The sequence below is a fragment of the Athene noctua genome, chromosome 33, assembly GCF_965140245.1.
Source record: "Athene noctua chromosome 33, bAthNoc1.hap1.1, whole genome shotgun sequence".
Taxonomy (NCBI): Eukaryota; Metazoa; Chordata; class Aves; order Strigiformes; family Strigidae; genus Athene; species Athene noctua.
This window is the reverse complement of record NC_134069.1, coordinates 941,822-958,094: the sequence shown is the minus strand read 5'-3', so window position 1 is coordinate 958,094 and position 16,273 is coordinate 941,822. Positions and strand designations below refer to the sequence as shown.

At 63.3% G+C, this 16,273-nt stretch overlaps 1 protein-coding gene across 1 annotated transcript; it reads left to right on the top strand.

Annotated features, from left to right (window-relative positions):
• Positions 1-456: 456 nt before the first annotated feature.
• On the top strand, positions 457-14,719 carry LOC141972456 (scavenger receptor cysteine-rich type 1 protein M130-like). Its single transcript, XM_074930326.1, is given in 18 exon segments — positions 457-480; positions 2,781-2,986; positions 2,988-3,141; positions 3,143-3,617; positions 5,062-5,370; positions 6,153-6,476; positions 8,152-8,460; positions 8,689-9,003; positions 9,582-9,908; positions 9,993-10,307; positions 10,663-10,977; positions 11,450-11,512; positions 11,590-11,904; positions 12,323-12,358; positions 12,640-12,777; positions 13,495-13,590; positions 14,084-14,236; positions 14,463-14,719. Coding segments are annotated over 18 exon segments (4,131 nt in total).
• The last annotated feature ends 1,554 nt before the right edge of the window (positions 14,720-16,273 follow it).

Here is a 16,273-nt window from a genome sequence, read left to right as displayed (position 1 = left end):
CTGACTGAGTGAGGGGAGGAGTCAGGCGTGTGCTGGGACTGGTCCAGGTCCCTCTGAGCCACACCAGCCAAAGCCAGTCTGCTCTGTGTGTGTGTGTGTCATGTCAGGGGATGGGGAAGGGGGTGCTGGGTGTAAATGTGCTGAATACGGTAGGGCTTGTGAGATTGCTGGTGCCTGAGCAGCTGATAGGCCAAGCGCATGCACATGACTTGTGTCAGAGCTTGCGAGGTCACTTGTGCCTGCTTCCCTTGTAGGCGAGCAGATCACAAGCGGAGGGATGCGTGGTGGTCAGGTCAGAGGTGTCTGAGGAGCTGATAGGCAAGAGGGAGACAAATGCCTTGGGACTGTGCTTGTGATGTCCCTGCTGGCTGAACAGCTGACTGGCCGGGACCAGGTGCACGGCCTCGACAGGGGCATGTGAGGTCACTGGAGGCCGAGTACCTCACCAGTGAGAACATGGCGATGGGTGTACCTGTACTCGTGAGGTCACTGGTGCCTGAGTGGCTGACAGGGCAGGAGCAGGCAGCTGGCATTGTACTGGTTTTGGCTGGGATAGAACTAACTTGTATTTAATGAAAGAGTGCGTGAGGACTGTTGGGCTGAGCTGCTGCCTGGGGTCACACCACGACAAATACATGTAGGGTGTTTTGAGGTCACTGTTGCCTGAGCAGCTGACAGGGCAGGAGCAGGCCCACGGCTGTGTCTGTGCTGATGAGGTCACTCACGCCTGAGCAGCTCCTCGGCCTGGAGTAGGCCCACGGCATGTGTAGGTGCTCATCATGTCCCCGCTGCCTGAGCAGCTGACAGGGCAGGGGCAGAGCCAGAGTTTGTGTCGGCGGGTTTGAGGTCATTGGTGTCTGAACGGCCGATAGGCCAGGAGCAGGCCAAGAGCAGGGGCGGATGCTGTGACATCGCCGGGGGCTGAGTAGCAGATAGGCCAGGAGCAGCCCCTGGCTGTGTGTGAGCTTGTGATGTCGCTGGTGCCTGAGCAGCTGACAGGCCAGGATCTGGCCCATCGCTTGTGTGGGTGCTTCCGATGTCACCAAAGGATCTTTAGAGCGTGCCCAGATGTGGCTTTTTGGAAGAACCATGGCCAGCAGAAGTCCCTACGCCGCACACGCGTGTGACAGCGTGACGCACGCGCACCCAGCAGTGGCGGCAGGAGGGTGTGAGGTCACTGTCAGTGTGACTCCTGGGCACACAGTGGTGGCCACAGGAGGGTGTGAGGTCCCGTCACCGATGCCCCCCGTGGCCGTGGGGCTGAGCGCAGAGCGGCCGTGTGCCTCAGAGGGGCGTCGCAGGGGCAGGAGCTGCCCGGCCCCGTGTCTGCGAGGCCGAAGGAGCAGCCCCTGCAGCCCTGGCTGGAGCTGTCCCCGTGGGGTGGCTCGGGGGCACCGCAGGGATGTGCCTGGGCTCGGCGCCAGGAGGAAACCACAGACTTCCTGCCCGGGCTCTGCGGGGGGAGCGCAGGGAGCGCGGCGAGCTCACGTGGGCTGTGGTTTGTGCACCTGCAGGCTGCGGCTCCCGAGCCACCCGTGGGGAATAACGGCCCCTCGGTGACATGCCGAGAGTCAGGGATATGTCTGAGCTGTGTGTCTGCTGCCGGGACAGGGACAGGGCCCAGCTCCAGCTCCAGCTCACTGGCAGGGCCCTTCCCTGGGGCTCTGCAGGGAGGGGCGGGTGAGCCAGCGCTCCGGGGATGGGCTCTGGCCTGGGCTAAGGCCCTTTCCCAGCTGCTGCTCCCAGCACAGAGGGGTCTGAAGCAGGGGCAGGGGCTGGTTCCTTCCCGTCCTGACACAGCCCCCGGGGCAGTCCCAGCCCTGCGGTTCCCATGGCAGGGGCATGGCTGGACACGCGCACCTTGGGCTCCTGGATGTGCCCAGTGTAGGAGATGCTCAGCGCTCCTGGTCCACACAGCAGGCTTCAAGGCATGAAAAACCCATTTCCCCCACTACAACTGACCCTGTCCTGTGACGCCCCACCGCCACCGTGACGTGACACCTGCAGCGGAGCCATCCCTCATATATGGTCATGAATGGCACTGGAGAAGTTCATTGGAGGGCTGGGCTGTGTCGGAGGGGAGATCGCTCCCGATAATGTCTAAAAAGGGGCTGCTGCTGTGATTGGCTCCTCCTGTAGCTGGGCTGGCAGTGCAGAGAGATATTGCCCTCCCGTCGTCATTGTCCCCACGAGTCCCCAGGAGCTGTGGCAGGGAGCGTGGCGCAGCAGGGACGTGCGGGCGGGGCAGGAGGCTCAGGATGGGCAGAGAGGGACTCCTGTCCCCTCAGGTGCTGTGGCTGCTCCTCTGGGTACAGCTGTGCAGGGGTAAGTGCCATCTCCCTTGTCCCACAGCCCAGGGCCAGCGGGTACCAGCGTGGTCATCGGGATCTGTCGGGGAATGGGGACTCTTTGCAGGCGCTACTGAGATGAGGGGCGAATGTGCTCAGTCCCTGGGCCCTGTGCCCACCTGGGTGGGAGAGAGCATCATCTCCTTCTCCAGGCTTCTGCTGCTTAGGGCAGCCTGTGCCTGCCTGGATTCACAGACACCCTGTCCTGGGGTTCCTTTTGGGACCCCCTGTTCCCTGTCACTGAGCCTCTGGAGCCGGTGGTGGCCTAGTGGGTGATGGCAGCCCCCAGAGATCCCCCAGGGCACAGCCAATCTCTCGGGTGCCCCGAAGGGTTTGTGTGCTGCTCCCTGCCCCCTTGTTCCAGGGGAGCCCTGACCCCACAGGGACAGTTTGTACCCCACTGAGAGAAGGGGACTGGGGCATCTACCATAGAGGGACATCCTGCCGGGGGGCCCGGCCCAGTGCAGGGACTGGGCTGACACCGGGGGTGAGGAGGGGATGTGGGTGCAGGGACCTTCCGGATCCTCTCAGTGGGAACAGGGAAAGCCCTGGGCATGGCGGTGGGTTTGGATGGTGCTGGGGCAGGCAGTTTGCATGGGAAGCTGCAGGCCTGGGCACATGGGGCTGTTCAGGGGGTGCTGGGGAGGAGCAGGGGCCCAGTGCAGGGCTGGGCCATGTGCGGGTGGCCATGGGCAGGAGGGAGGTAGCCACTGGGCTGTGAAAAGATGCCTTGTGTGGTGGGATGGCAAATGACCCATCAGGGCTGGAGCTGTCACCCCCAGCCTTGCACAGCCCATGAGGAGAGAAGGGACCCCTGCAGTGCCCTGGGGACAGCCTGGGGGTGAGTGGGCTCCCACCCTGGTACCTCTGACACTACCCGGGCTGGGGCTTCCCTCAGACCCGCAGTGCTGGGGCTTGGTGCTCTCCTGACCCATCTCATGTCGGTGTTTGCAGGAGCTGTGGAGGTGAGGCTGGCGGATGGCGGCAGTCGCTGTGCTGGGAGAGTGGAGGTGAAACACCAGGGCCAGTGGGGGACCGTGTGTGGTCACTACTGGAGCATGAATGATGCAGCAGTGGTTTGTAAGCAGCTGGGCTGTGGGTCTGCTGTTGGAGCTCCTAAATATGGAGAATTTGGGGAAGGATCTGGCCCCACTTGGATGAATAATGTCGGTTGTAATGGTACCGAATCTGCCCTGTCTGACTGCACACACAGCGGATGGGGTGAACATGAGTGCGAATATGCCCGTGATGCTGGAGTGATGTGCTCAGGTAAGGGGACAAGGTATTCCCCACCTCTGGTGCTGGGAGGGTGGAAGGGATCTGTCTCTGTCCTCAGAGAGACCAAGCGGGTGCTGGAGCACAGCACAGTGTGGCCGGTCACGCTGCCAAGCTTGGACTGTCATTGCTGATGTCCCCAGCCCCTGGGGAAAGCCCGGAGGGAGCCTACCCCAGGGTGACCTGACCCTGCCACAGGGCCTCAGCCCCTTCAGTCACTGTCTCGGGCTGCAGATGAACCTTCCATCCCTGCCCCAGTGTGTCCACTGTTGACCACTGCTCTGCACCCATTCTGCCAGTTCCCAGCCAGCAATGCTGAGGGTCCCTGTGCTGGAGAAACCTGGGGGGAACTTTCACAGACACCAGACCTTGGAGGAACAGCATGAGACGGCTGGTCCCCTGGGTCACCCCCCTCCCAGGCACGAGTACCTCGACTGAACCAAAAGGCTTTTCAGAGAGCATGGGCGCTGGCCCTGGGCAGAGGAGCGGGCCGGCACACAGCCCTGCGCCTCCTGTCCCCGGGGCTCGCCTGGGGGATGCGGCACTGTGAGGCCTCGGAGCTTGGCAGCTGCTTGGCTCTGGCTGCTCCCTACTGCATCACCGCGTGCCCAGGCTGGCACGAGGACATCCCTGGGGCCGTGACAGCCCTGCAGGGACAGGGCCCCATGCAGGCAGTGCTGCCCTGCTGCCCAACCCCTCCTGCCTGCCCACAGCTCCCCACACTGCCCCATGAAACAGGGGCTTGGGCAACACTCGCTGACTCTCACCTCTGCCTGCCGTGACCCTCCGAGCCAGTGTGGGCCCAGGGGCGTGTGCCGCTGCCCTGCCCCTCTGCCTGGCTGTCGTGTTGGGACCTGTGCTCTCTGGCAGAGTCCTGTGTCCCTGGCTGACGACACCCCCTCAGAGCAGCCATTGGAGGGGGCTGCACAGGCACCAGACATGGTAACAGCTGCACCATTTCTGTGCTCTCTGAAATCCCCCTGCTAACAGGAACATCCCAAAGTCCCAGAATACCCCTGGGAGCTGGTTCGATTTACGGCTGCATCAAGGTGAATGTCCCACCTGGTCCCATACACTGCAGGGACTGAGCAGGCTGCCGCAGTCATTATCATCTGGGTCACTTCTCCTGGACCCCAACTGCGCACACCTCTGCGGTGCTGGGGGACCATGCCAGGCAGCACAGGGCACCTTGTGCAGCCGCAGTTTGTCTGAATAGTGCTGCTGTTGAGACAGACACAGCCCCCTGAGTGCTGTGATGGAGCAGTGGAGGGGTGCAAGGGGGCCGGGATGTGTTTGTGTCACCAACACTCCCCCAGCAGCTTCCTCTGGGCTGTGCAATGGGAGAATTGGTCACGGCTTGCTTGGAGGGGATGTGGGATGTGGGCATGTAACTGCCAGAGGGCTCTGGGAACTCCCAGCTCTTTTGGTTTTTTTCCAGAATTTGTCCGTCTGGTGGAGGGGAAGAGCCGCTGCTCAGGCCGTGTGCAGATCCGTGACGGGGACCAGTGGAAAACTGTCTGTGATTCCCACTTTGGTGCCAAAGCTGCGGACGTGCTCTGCAGGGAGCTGCAGTGCGGCGCAGCCCTGCCTGTCCCTGGAGGAAGTCCCTTTGGAGAAGGGGCGGGTCCCGCCTGGGATGGAGAGCTGCAGTGTGTGGGGAATGAATCCCTCCTGGCCTCCTGCCCCAGGGGGTCCCGCGGGGACCAGCCCTGCAGCCCCGCAAACAGCGCTGCTGTCAGCTGCACACGTAAGGGCTCAGGGAGGGTGTTGAACGCTGGGGCTGTGCCGGGGGCAGGGAAGCAGGGCAGGGGCTGTGCGGGCCTTGGCATGAGACCAGGAGGGGTGACCTTGTCTTCTGCAGTCTCAGTTATGCAGGAAAAGAGACAGGAGCCAATGTCCCACTTGTGTTCTCTGCTCAGGAGTTTGGTGCAGGGCTGCAGAAAGGGTCAGGATGGGGACAGAGGGACTGTGTGCCCGTAGTGACTGTAGCCGCTCCTCTGGGTGCAGCTGTGCAGGGGTCAATGCCGGCTGTCCTGTCACAATGTCCTGGGGCCAAGGAGCCCCACAGGGATCCCTCTGGAAATGGGGCTTCTTCCCGAGTGTCAATGTGACAAGGGGGACGGTGAACAGGTTCATTGAGCCTGTGCGGCTCTGAAGGGGAGAAGGGCTTTTCTGTTTGCAGGGCTCCCACGGTTGTGGCCGTTAGTGCCTGGGTGTGTCCATGGATTTGCCACCCTTGGGCACCCTTCCTGGAGCCCGGGCTCTGCCAGCTCTGTTCCTTGTGAGCGGGTGGTGGCTAAACTGGTGGCTCTTTGCTCTGTGACCCCAGAGGCACAGCCAGCCTCAGGGGTACCTGGGAAGGGGTGTGGGCTGTTCACCCTTGCCCTGGAGTCAGGGTGAGACCCAGCCTGAGCAGGGGGAGGTTGTGGAGGCAAGGGAAGTGGGGCTTCCCCCAAGGGAACCTGGACAGGGCTTCCCCCAGACCCCCAGCGCTGGGGCTCAGCGCTGTCCTGACTGTTCCTGTGTCAGTGTTTGAAGGTGCTGTGGAGGTGAGGCTGGCGGATGGCGGCAGTCGCTGTGCTGGGAGAGTGGAGGTGAAACAACAGGGCAAGTGGGGAACAGTGTGTGGTGACTCTTGGGACATGAATGATGCAGCAGTGGTTTGTAAGCAGCTGGGCTGTGGGTCTGCTCTTGAAGCTCCTCAGTACGGACACTTTGGGCCAGGAACTGGTCCCATTTGGATGGATGATGTTGACTGTAATGGCACCGAATCTGCCCTGTCTGACTGCACACACGATGGATGGGGTGAAAATGACTGTGATCATACTCATGATGCTGGAGTGATCTGTTCAGGTAAGGGGACACGTTATTTTTCATCTCTGGGGGTGGGATTGTGGAAGGAACCTGGCAGTGCCCTCAGGGATCAGCCGTCAGGCACCAGAGCAGTGCCCAATGTCGCTGGTCACACTGCTGAGCTGGCACTGTCATCACTGGTGCCCCAGTCCCTGGGGAAAGGCCAGTGGGACCCTGCCCAGGGTTGCCCTTACGGTGCCTGGCCCCTGAGGTGCCGCAGATGAACCCTCCATCCCTGTCCTGCCCTGTCTGTCGATTCCCATCTCTCTCCTCCTGTTCACCCAGGACCTGTCTGTCAGTGCTGAGGGCCACGTGCCCCCGTGCCAGAGGCACCACAAGTGACTCCTGTGGCCACCCACAGTCCTGGCCGAGGGCATGAGATGGATAGCTGCTGTTGGGTTGTGCCCCCTGGCAGTCACGAGTCCCTTCGCGGTGGAAAAGGGGTTACATGGAGAGGAGAAGCGCTGGGCTTGGTCAGAAGAGCAGGGTGGCACGTGGCTCCTCGTTCCTCTCCCAGGTCACCCCATGAGAGCCGGAGCATGGGGACATGGCCCCGCCAGGCAGTGCTGACCTGCTGCCCAGCCTCTCCTGCCTGCCCCAGCCCCTGGCTGCTCGGTGCCACGGGGGATTTGTCAGCACTTGCTGTCTCTGCTCTGTGCCTGCCCTTGCACCGGGAGCTCGTGTAAGCCCAGGGCTGCTCTTCTCTCCACTCTCCGGCTTTCTGCCCGGCCACGGGCAGGGACGTGCATGCCCAGCAGTGCACTCTGGCCGTGGCTGAGAACCTCTTTCCTGGGTAGGCGCCTGAGCAGGGTGGTGGCACAGTCACCGATTGCAAGTACAGCCTCACTGTAATTTAGACCTGTGATTTGTCCCGTCCCTCAGCAGCGCCCCAACAGCACAAGACCCATGTGGCAATGGGTTCTGTTTCTCATGTCACCAAGGGGTTCCTCATGCATCTCCCTGAGCTCAGTGGACTAGATCAAGCTGCAAAACGGAACACCCCAGGGCCCATTTCCCTGAACCCCAAGTGCTCTGGGTGTGACAGTGCCCAGGGACCAGAACTGGGCAGCCCAAGGTCTCTGGGGCAGCAGCACTTTGTCTGAGAGATTCCTGTGGCTGTGGCTGTGGGGAGAGAAGCAAGCCCACGAGTGCTGTGCTGATTTCTGAGGAGCAGCAGGGTGGGGGCTGATGTGTTTGGGCCATCAGCACCCCCTGAGAGCAGCTGGGGATGTCGTGGGGATTTTTGTCTGTGGCCACCTGGGAGATCGGTCAGGGAATTGCCAGAGGGCTGTGGGAACTCTCAGGGGTCTTTGGCTGCTCCAGAATCTCTGCAGCTGCTCTGAGGGGACAGCCCCTCCTGAGGACGTAGAGGGACCCTTGATGAGGACCTTTGGAAAACTGTCTGTGACTCACACTTCGGTCCCAAAGGCACCCACATGGTTTGCAGGGTCTGCTGTGGCTCTGTCCCAGACACAGCCCCCTGAGTGCTGTGATGGAGCAGTGGAGGGGTGCAAGGGGGCCGGGATGTGTTTGTGTCACCAACACTCCCCCAGCAGCTTCCTCTGGGCTGTGCAATGGGAGAATTGGTCACGGCTTGCTTGGAGGGGATGTGGGATGTGGGCATGTAACTGCCAGAGGGCTCTGGGAACTCCCAGCTCTTTTGGGTTTTTTCCAGGATTTGTCCGTCTGCTGGAAGTGAAGAGCCGCTGCTCAGGCCGTGTGCAGATCCGTGACGGGGACCAGTGGAAAACTGTCTGTGATTCCCACTTTGGTGCCAAAGCTGCGGACGTGCTCTGCAGGGAGCTGCAGTGCGGCGCAGCCCTGCCTGTCCCTGGAGGAAGTCCCTTTGGAGAAGGGGCGGGTCCCGCCTGGGATGGAGAGCTGCAGTGTGTGGGGAATGAATCCCTCCTGGCCTCCTGCCCCAGGGGGTCCCGCGGGGACCAGCCCTGCAGCCCCGCAAACAGCGCTGCTGTCAGCTGCACACGTAAGGGCTCAGGGAGGGTGTTGAACGCTGGGGCTGTGCCGGGGGTTGGGCACCAGAGCAAGGACCGCGCTGGGCCGGGTGTGAGGACAGGAGGGGTGGGTGGGGTTGTCTGCAGCAGGAAAATAGTGCAGAAGGAGCACAAGGGCATGTTGTCCCTCTGGCCTCTCCGGCAGCTGCTGAGGGTCCCAGAGCACCCATCCACCCTCTCTCCTCCTCCTCTGTCCCCAGAGTACACAGGGTTCCGGCTGGTGAACGGCAGCGCAGTGTGTGCGGGGAGGGTGGAGGTGCAGGTGCTGGGGACCTGGGGGACCCTCTGTGCCTCCCGCTGGGATCTCTCGGACGCCCACGTTCTCTGTCGTCAACTCAACTGCGGGTTTGCTGAGTCCATTCCTGGGGGAGAGCATTTTGGGAGAGAGACTGGCCCTGTCTGGAGAGACTCCTTCCACTGTGACGGGACTGAAGCCCACCTGCAGCAGTGCCCAGTGACCGCCCTGGGGGCCTCACCGTGCTCCCGAGGGAACACTGCTGCTGTCATTTGCTCAGGTGAGTGCCAGGAGAATGCTGCGTTCACTCCGTTTGTCATCTGTGTGCATCACGGCCACCCAGAGCAGGGCTCCCGTGGCCATACCAGGCTGACCTTCTCCGCGGAGAAGCCCTGGCTTCCCCAGGAGCCATCTGGAGGGCTTTCCCTGCTCAGAGTGAGCGCTCCGCTTTGGGAGAGCTGAGGCCTGAAGGGAGGCAGGCATCTGCCCCCAGGGCAGGGGCTGAGGCCCCAGTGCCACACCGCCAGGCCTGGGCTCCTCTGTTCTCGTACTGTGCAAGGAGCCCGGGACAGGGCCGCAGGGCTCTGCCCCATCCCTCTGGCTGCAGACACCCACATCCCATCCCGCAGAGAGCCCTGCAGAGCCTCGTCCCAGCACCCAGCAGGAGCTGCCTGGGTGCCCCCAGCAGCAGCAGACCTGGCTGTGAGGTGCAGGGAGGGCCCAGGCTTTGCCCTCGCTTCTCCTCAGCACAGGCTCCATCTTGTCCCGTTTGGTGGGGAAATCCCCCCTCGCCCCGCTCCCTGAAGGGTGCCACGCTCCCAGTGCCGCCCTTGGCCGTGGCATCTCTGCTCTCCCCAGGCTCGGCCGGCTTTGGATCCCTGCGGCTGGTGGGCAGAGGGAGCCGGTGCGACGGACGCGTGGAGATCTTCCAGGACGGGGCGTGGGGCAGAGTCCTGGATGACCAGTGGGACGTGCAGGAGGCCAGCGTGGTGTGCCGGCAGCTGCGGTGTGGGGAGGCCGGGACAGCCTACAGCCCCCCAAAGGCTGAGCGAGGGACGGGCCCCGTGGGGCTGCGAGGGGTCCGGTGCGCAGGGCACGAGGCCAGCCTGAGCCTCTGCAACACCTCCCTGCCTGAGAGCGCGCTGGCGGCAGGGGTCGCGGAGGACGTGGGAGTCGTTTGCGGGGGTGAGTGTCACTGCGCAGGCCCCCGGGTGACGTCTGTGCGGGCAGGCGGTCCCTGGCAGCAACCGGGGTTTGTACCCGCTGCAGGGAGCCGGTGGCTGCGGCTGGCGAACGGGGCCGGGCGCTGCGCGGGGAGAGTGGAGATCTACTACCAGGGCGTCTGGGGGACGGTCTGTGACGATGGCTGGGACCTGTCTGATGCCGCCGTCGTCTGCCACCAGCTGGGCTGCGGAGGGGCAGTGGAGGCAGCCGGCTCCGCTCGCTTCGGGGAAGGCTCCGGGCAGATCTGGCTGGCTGCTGTGAACTGCTCCGGGGCCGAAGCTGCTCTCTGGGACTGCCCGGCTGGGCCCTGGGGGCAGCACGACTGCGGGCACAAAGAGGATGCGGGAGTCATCTGCTCAGGTCTGTGCCGGGAGCGGTGGTGGGAGCCTGGTTCCTGGGGGGGCCAGGACGCGGGGAGAGCCGGGCATGGCTGAGGCTGTCCCTGGCTGCCTCTGAGCTCCTGCCCGAGCCCATCCTGTGGGCACCCGTGCCTGGGCACCCTCAGTCCCACTGGGGGTCCTGGGGAGCTCATTCCCTCCCGAGGGTTCTCGGGAGGGGCAGGGGTGTGTGTCCATCAGGGACTTCTCTCTGGCCCTGGGTGCAAAGGGGACGTGTTGGCCCTGCCCCTGCCTGGCTGAGGGCCTGGGGGTGCAGAGGTGTCCTGGCTCCCACACCCCAGGGCAGCCTGTTCCCCTCTGGGGCCTTTTCCTCCCAGAGTTCATGGCCCTGAGGCTGGAGAACGGCGACGGCTGCTCTGGGCTCCTGCAAGTTTTCTACAACGGGACATGGGGGAGCGTTTGCTCCAACTCGATGACTCCCGACACGGTGACGCTGGTGTGCAAGGAGCTGGGCTGTGGCGATGGAGGAACCCTGGAAAGACGCCAGCCGCCTTACAGGGAGTCTGGCCCTGCCTGGCTGGATCGTGTGCAGTGTGGGGAGAGCACCGGCTCCTTCTGGCAGTGTCCCTCCACTCCCTGGGACCCACAGTCGTGCCAAGACCCGCGAGAGGAGACCAACATCACCTGCAACGGTAACTCTGATCCTCCCGGGTACTCCCGTCAGCCCAGCTCCTGCTCCCCACTGGCCACGGCCAGGCACAGAGAAAGAGCTGGGAGGGGCTTTTCCTTTCCGTGTCAGACCCTTCTGCTGCCAGTGGCACAAACACGGCCACAGCCACACCCGTCCAGCAGCAGTTGCCACCCAGGCTGCCGGCAGCGCCTGGGGGAGGCAGAGGCATCTCCAGGTGAGGTCTCAGAAGAGACCAGACAGGTTTCAGAAGAGCCTCCCCTCCATAGACAAGCTACTGCTGCGCTGCGAACCAGGGAGCTCTTGGGGCTGAGCACTCGGGGTCCCCCCACGGTCCCGTGCGTGTCCCCTGGACGACCGCAGCTCAGTTCTGCCATGACCGAGATGGTACAGGGAGGCCCGAGCAGAGCTCAGCCCCGCTCTCGTCTGCATGGTCCCCCAAACCAGCCCCCTCACCGCAGTGTTTCCTTCTTCAGGGGGACGCCCAGAAATGCCCCTGGCCCCGTTGGCCCCGTGCCCCAACTCCTCGAGCTGCACCGGTAAGGAGTTGCCCCTCTGTGTCTGGCAGGGCTCTGCCTGCTGCCCTGGTGCCATGGGAGGTCTCTGCCTTCTGCAGGCAGGGAGAAGATTCGTGCCGTGGGCGGTGAGGACGGGTGCTCGGGCAGAGTGGAGGTCTGGCACCGTGGCTCCTGGGGGACGGTGTGTGACGACTCCTGGGACATGCGGGATGCCGAGGTGGCCTGCAGGCAGCTGGGCTGTGGCCCTGCGGAGTCTGCCCTGCGTGAGGCTGCCTTTGGGATGGGGACGGGCCCCATCTGGCTGGAGCGGGTGGAGTGCCGGGGGACGGAGCCGTCCCTGCAGGACTGCTGTGCCCGGCCTGGGGACGGCGGTGCTTGCCGGCATAAGGAAGATGCTGCCGTGCGCTGCTCAGGTGAGTGGCAGGGCTGGGACCCCTTGGTCGGGCACTGGCAGGGAGCTGGGGAAGACCTTTAGTCCATGAGGTCCTGACATGGCCCCGACCTCCCAAGAGCAAGAATGTTCCTGCAGAGTGCAGGAGGCTGGTGCCAGGCAGGGAGCAGCCTCGGTTGTACTGGATGTGCTCTGGCCACTGCCCATGGGGCCCTGCAGCCCCAGGGCTATCCCCTGGGCTGCCTGTGCCATCCTGCCTGCCTCCCCGAGCAGGGGCGCTGGGCCTTGGCCTGGCCTCCCTTTTGGGCACTACAGGAGGGGCAATGTGGGTTGGATGTGTCAGGGCCACCTACAGACACCCCCATGGTGTGCTGGGAGGAGGCTCCCCGCTCTCCGCACACCCACTGTCTCAGCCCTGCTCTCCTTTTCCTCCTCTGCAGCGACACCCAGGATGGCAACATCCCCTCCCCAGGCAGGTAAGTTGCCTTTCCCCTCAGGCTGGGTAACCCCGGGGCCAGGCTGTGACTCACAGATGGATGGAAGGGGCTCCTTGCTGGGCTGTGAAACTCTCTGGAGGAGGCACTGGGGTGATGGGAGGGTGAGAGGGAGAGTTTTCATTTTGTCAGCAGGGTGGAAGCTTCCCCACACTCACTCCTGGAGCCCCCCAGCTAATCCTGCCTTGTGTGATGGGGTCAGGACTGGTTCTGCGTCCACCTCTCCCACGTCTTGTACTTCTCCCATGTTCTCTCCCCTGCAGTTGCCACCCGAGGCCGTCAGAGCAGCAGCGGGAGTGTCTCAGTGCCCGTCATCATCTGCATCATCCTGGGGGCCCTTCTCTGCCTGCTCCTGGCCCTCCTGGCTGGGCAAGTGCTGAGCGCCAGGGCTGGGCGCAGAGGTGGGTCCTTCCCCAGAGGTCCCAGGGGGAGATACCTCCTGGAAGGGCTGTGGGGTGCTGTGGGGCGTGTCAGCGAGGGGCACAAGCAGAGTGGGGGATGAGACTGTGTGCTGCCACCTTCTCATGTCCTGCCCCACTGAGTGCCTGTCCGTGGCCACCAGCTGCAAGGGCTGGAGAGAGCCCAGAGGTGGGGGGAGCTAGCGATGGGGCGAGGAGAGAAGTGGCAGAGCGGGGACGGCCAAGGCTGGCAGTGCTCTAGGTACTGCTGGAGGGGGCTCTGGGGCAAGGGAGGTGCGAGGAGGAGTGCGGGGCAGCAGGGCCCATCACCACGGTGTCAGGCCCAAGCCTGTCCCTCTGCCCAGGCCTGCCCACCCCCAGGACAGGGCCCCACTATGGACCCGTGGGGCAGACAGGGGCAAGCTCCGGGTGCAGAGGACATGTGGGAGCTGCTCCAGGGTGAGGTAAGGGGGACATGACCCAGGGCCAGAGGGACACGAGCGCTGTCTTCAAAGGGATGGTGCGAGGGCGACGCAGCCCCAGAGGATCTCCACAGCGATGTTGCCCTCACGGGGGATGTGGCAGCCGTGCCTGGGCAGCACCGTGGGGCTGTGCTGTCAGAGCAGTCCTGGGCTGGCCCAAGGCACTGGTTTGGGGGAGCACAGTGAGATCCCACTGCCCCTCTGCCTGTCCCTGTGCCAGCCCTGCTTCTGTCCCCAGGCTCCAGGAGAGCTCAGGAGCCCTTCCTCGAGGCCGTGTATGAGGAGATTGGCTACAGCCCAGCTTTGGAGAAGCAGGCCACGTTTGGTCACTCAGGTGGGTGTGGGTCCTCCCTGGAGGCACATCTGCAGGACCCTTTCTGCTGGCCCCAACCCAGAGCTGATCCCCTGAAGCCCCCCAGTCCATGGTCCCTCTGGTGCTTGGTCCGTGGGGTCTGTGGGGAGAGCATCCAGGTCCTGGGCCCAAGAGAGAAGCTTTCTCCCAGTCAGATCAGACTGTCCCAGCCGGACAGCCCCTCTCTTCCTGCCCCTGCACCCCATGTGGCACCTGAGGAGTGAGGGCAGGGGCTGGCCTGGGGCAGCTCTGCAGCAACTTTGAGTCAGGGTTTGGCAGGAAGGGGTTGATCTCCCTGCAGAGATGTGATGGACAGAGGAGTCGCTGAGTGTCACCATTGGGGATGAGGAGGACATGGGCATCTCCTGTGGTGCTGCCAAGCCCAGTGTCTCAGTCCTGGGTCCCTGCGCATCCTCCCACCCTCTGCTCTGCAGGACGTCTCTTCTCTCTGTCACCAGCTCCCCTCTCCTTTCAGATGTCCTTGTCCTGCCCAGAGATCACCCAGCAGACGGCTACGATGACGCCCGAGAGGTTTCTGATCTGGGGGAGGATGCTGTGCCTGGGCAGGGAGAGTGGGAAATGCCCAGGATGCCGGAGGAGGGAGCAGGCCCCAGGGATGCACCCAGAGGTGAGAGGGAAAGACAGCGCTGGCTGTTCCTAGGGTGCCATCCCTGCTGCCCCCCATGTCACTACTGTACTGAGGCCCAAACCTCCTGGGAAGGCAGAACCTGCCTGGGAGTTTTCCTTGAAAGGCCTGGAGGTGGGAGAAGGAGCTGAATGTGGTGAGGAGCAGGGAGGGTGGTGGGGTACAGACGCCAAGGGTGAACTGAAACGTCCAGCTTTGCTGCTTGCAGGGGTCACCCCCCGCTCCCGGAGAAGTGCCGAGGTCCCTGGAGCTGAAGGAGACACCTCGTCCCTGTCCCCGGGGAGCATGGGCTATGATGATGCTGAAGAGGTGTCTGTGGCACATCCCCATGAGGACCCAACGCCTGTGACACTGTGGCTTGGTGCACAACAGTCCCTGAGCCCCCGGCCAGGAGAGCCCATCCCTGCCCTGCAGCTGGGTGCAGGCGGGAGGGAGGAGAGGTCTGTGCAGCTGGGAGAGCCGTGAGCACCAGGGAACCGACTCCCTTGGCCCATGGGCAGCAGAAATCAGCGGGTGTTTCCTCTGGTTTTATTCCCATTTTTATGCTGGGCCTCCTTATTTGTTCTCATTAAAAGTCTGTGGGGGCTTTGACCCAGGGCTGTCCTTGCCTGCCAGGTGTCAGGGCATTTCCTGAGGCTGGTCGGGGGAGCGGAGAACAAAGACTCAGTGGTAGGGAAGGGCCGTGTCTCAGGACAGAGGTTTGTGGTCCCTGGGGAATACTCTTAGTGACAGAAATATTTCCATCCCGCTGGCCACAGGCAGTTCCTAGTCAAAATGTCTCTCTGATCGTTCCCGTGATGTACCCCGGTGGGAGCACCCGTCTCCTCACCCGCGGGTTCCGGCTGCTCTTTCCCCCAGGCCCTGACTCAGCCACAGGGATCCCGCAGTGCAGAGGCCATGACAGAGCTGCCATGTCAGGGGAAGCCCTGGGCTCTGGCTCATAGAAGTGAGCCTAAGGTGACCACAGGGCCCGGAGCGCCCCAGCCTGACCAGGGGAGATGGTAACATGCAGATAGTTCCCTTGGTGCTCAGGGCAGGCCCCAGCATAGAGTGCAGAGCCACTTTCTGTTCACACGGGGCTGGGACTCTGGCCGGATTCCCTGTGGGGAGCAGCCGCAGCTCTGCAGCCCTGCAGACAGCAGGATCTGGCCCTGGAGCAGAAGCGGGGAGGAGGCAGATGTTGGGAACATCCTCTGCTATTGCAGTGTTGGCCCATTCCCTGCTGGGAGCTCCTCCACCCCTGGGGTGACCCTGGGGGGAGCCGGGGGGAGCTGAGGTTCACACACCCCTCTGCCCCACACCCGGAAGCCTTCTTGCTGGCAGCCCCCATGGGAGACCAGAGTTCCCAGGGCAAGACCCCCACGGTGACGGGTGACATACATGGGCGTGGCAAACACAGCCTCCAGCCCCTGACAAACTCCCGCTGGGATAAGCTCCAGCCCCGCATCTCAGAGGAATAAGGTCTGAAAGTGAAGTAAAGAAGAAGAGGGGAGTGTTATCTTCTGGACACAGGATGGTGGGCGCCTCTGGGCAGTATGGCCTCAAGGTGCCCCAAGCGGGGACTGGGGAGAAGAGCCCAGTGCCTGTCCCGTGCCACCTCCCCGCCAGCTCTGCCCTCCCACAGGTATAATATTTCTGCCTTACTCTGTCAGCTGGTAGAGGTTTGGCTCTTCATTCCAGGCCTGGGTACGCTGGAGGGGGCAGCACCCCTGAGCAGAAGGAACCTGTTTCATGGCATTTGGGCACCGGAACACTCTGGCCCTGATGGCTGGGTCTGTTCTCTGCAGCCAAGCGGGATTGTCACTGTGCCCCAGAGCTGGGGGTGCTCCTGCAGCTCCTGAGAACCTGAGGGGAGCGCAGTGAGACCCCAACCCTCAGCACTGCAGCCCCACACCGGGCAGAGCTCAGCTGCGGAAAGCCCCCGGGAGATCAGCCTTGTTTCTGAGTTTGGGCTCACCATGCCCAGGGGCTGGGCACCCTGAAGGGAAAGTCCGTGTCTCACACCCCATTTAGTTGCCA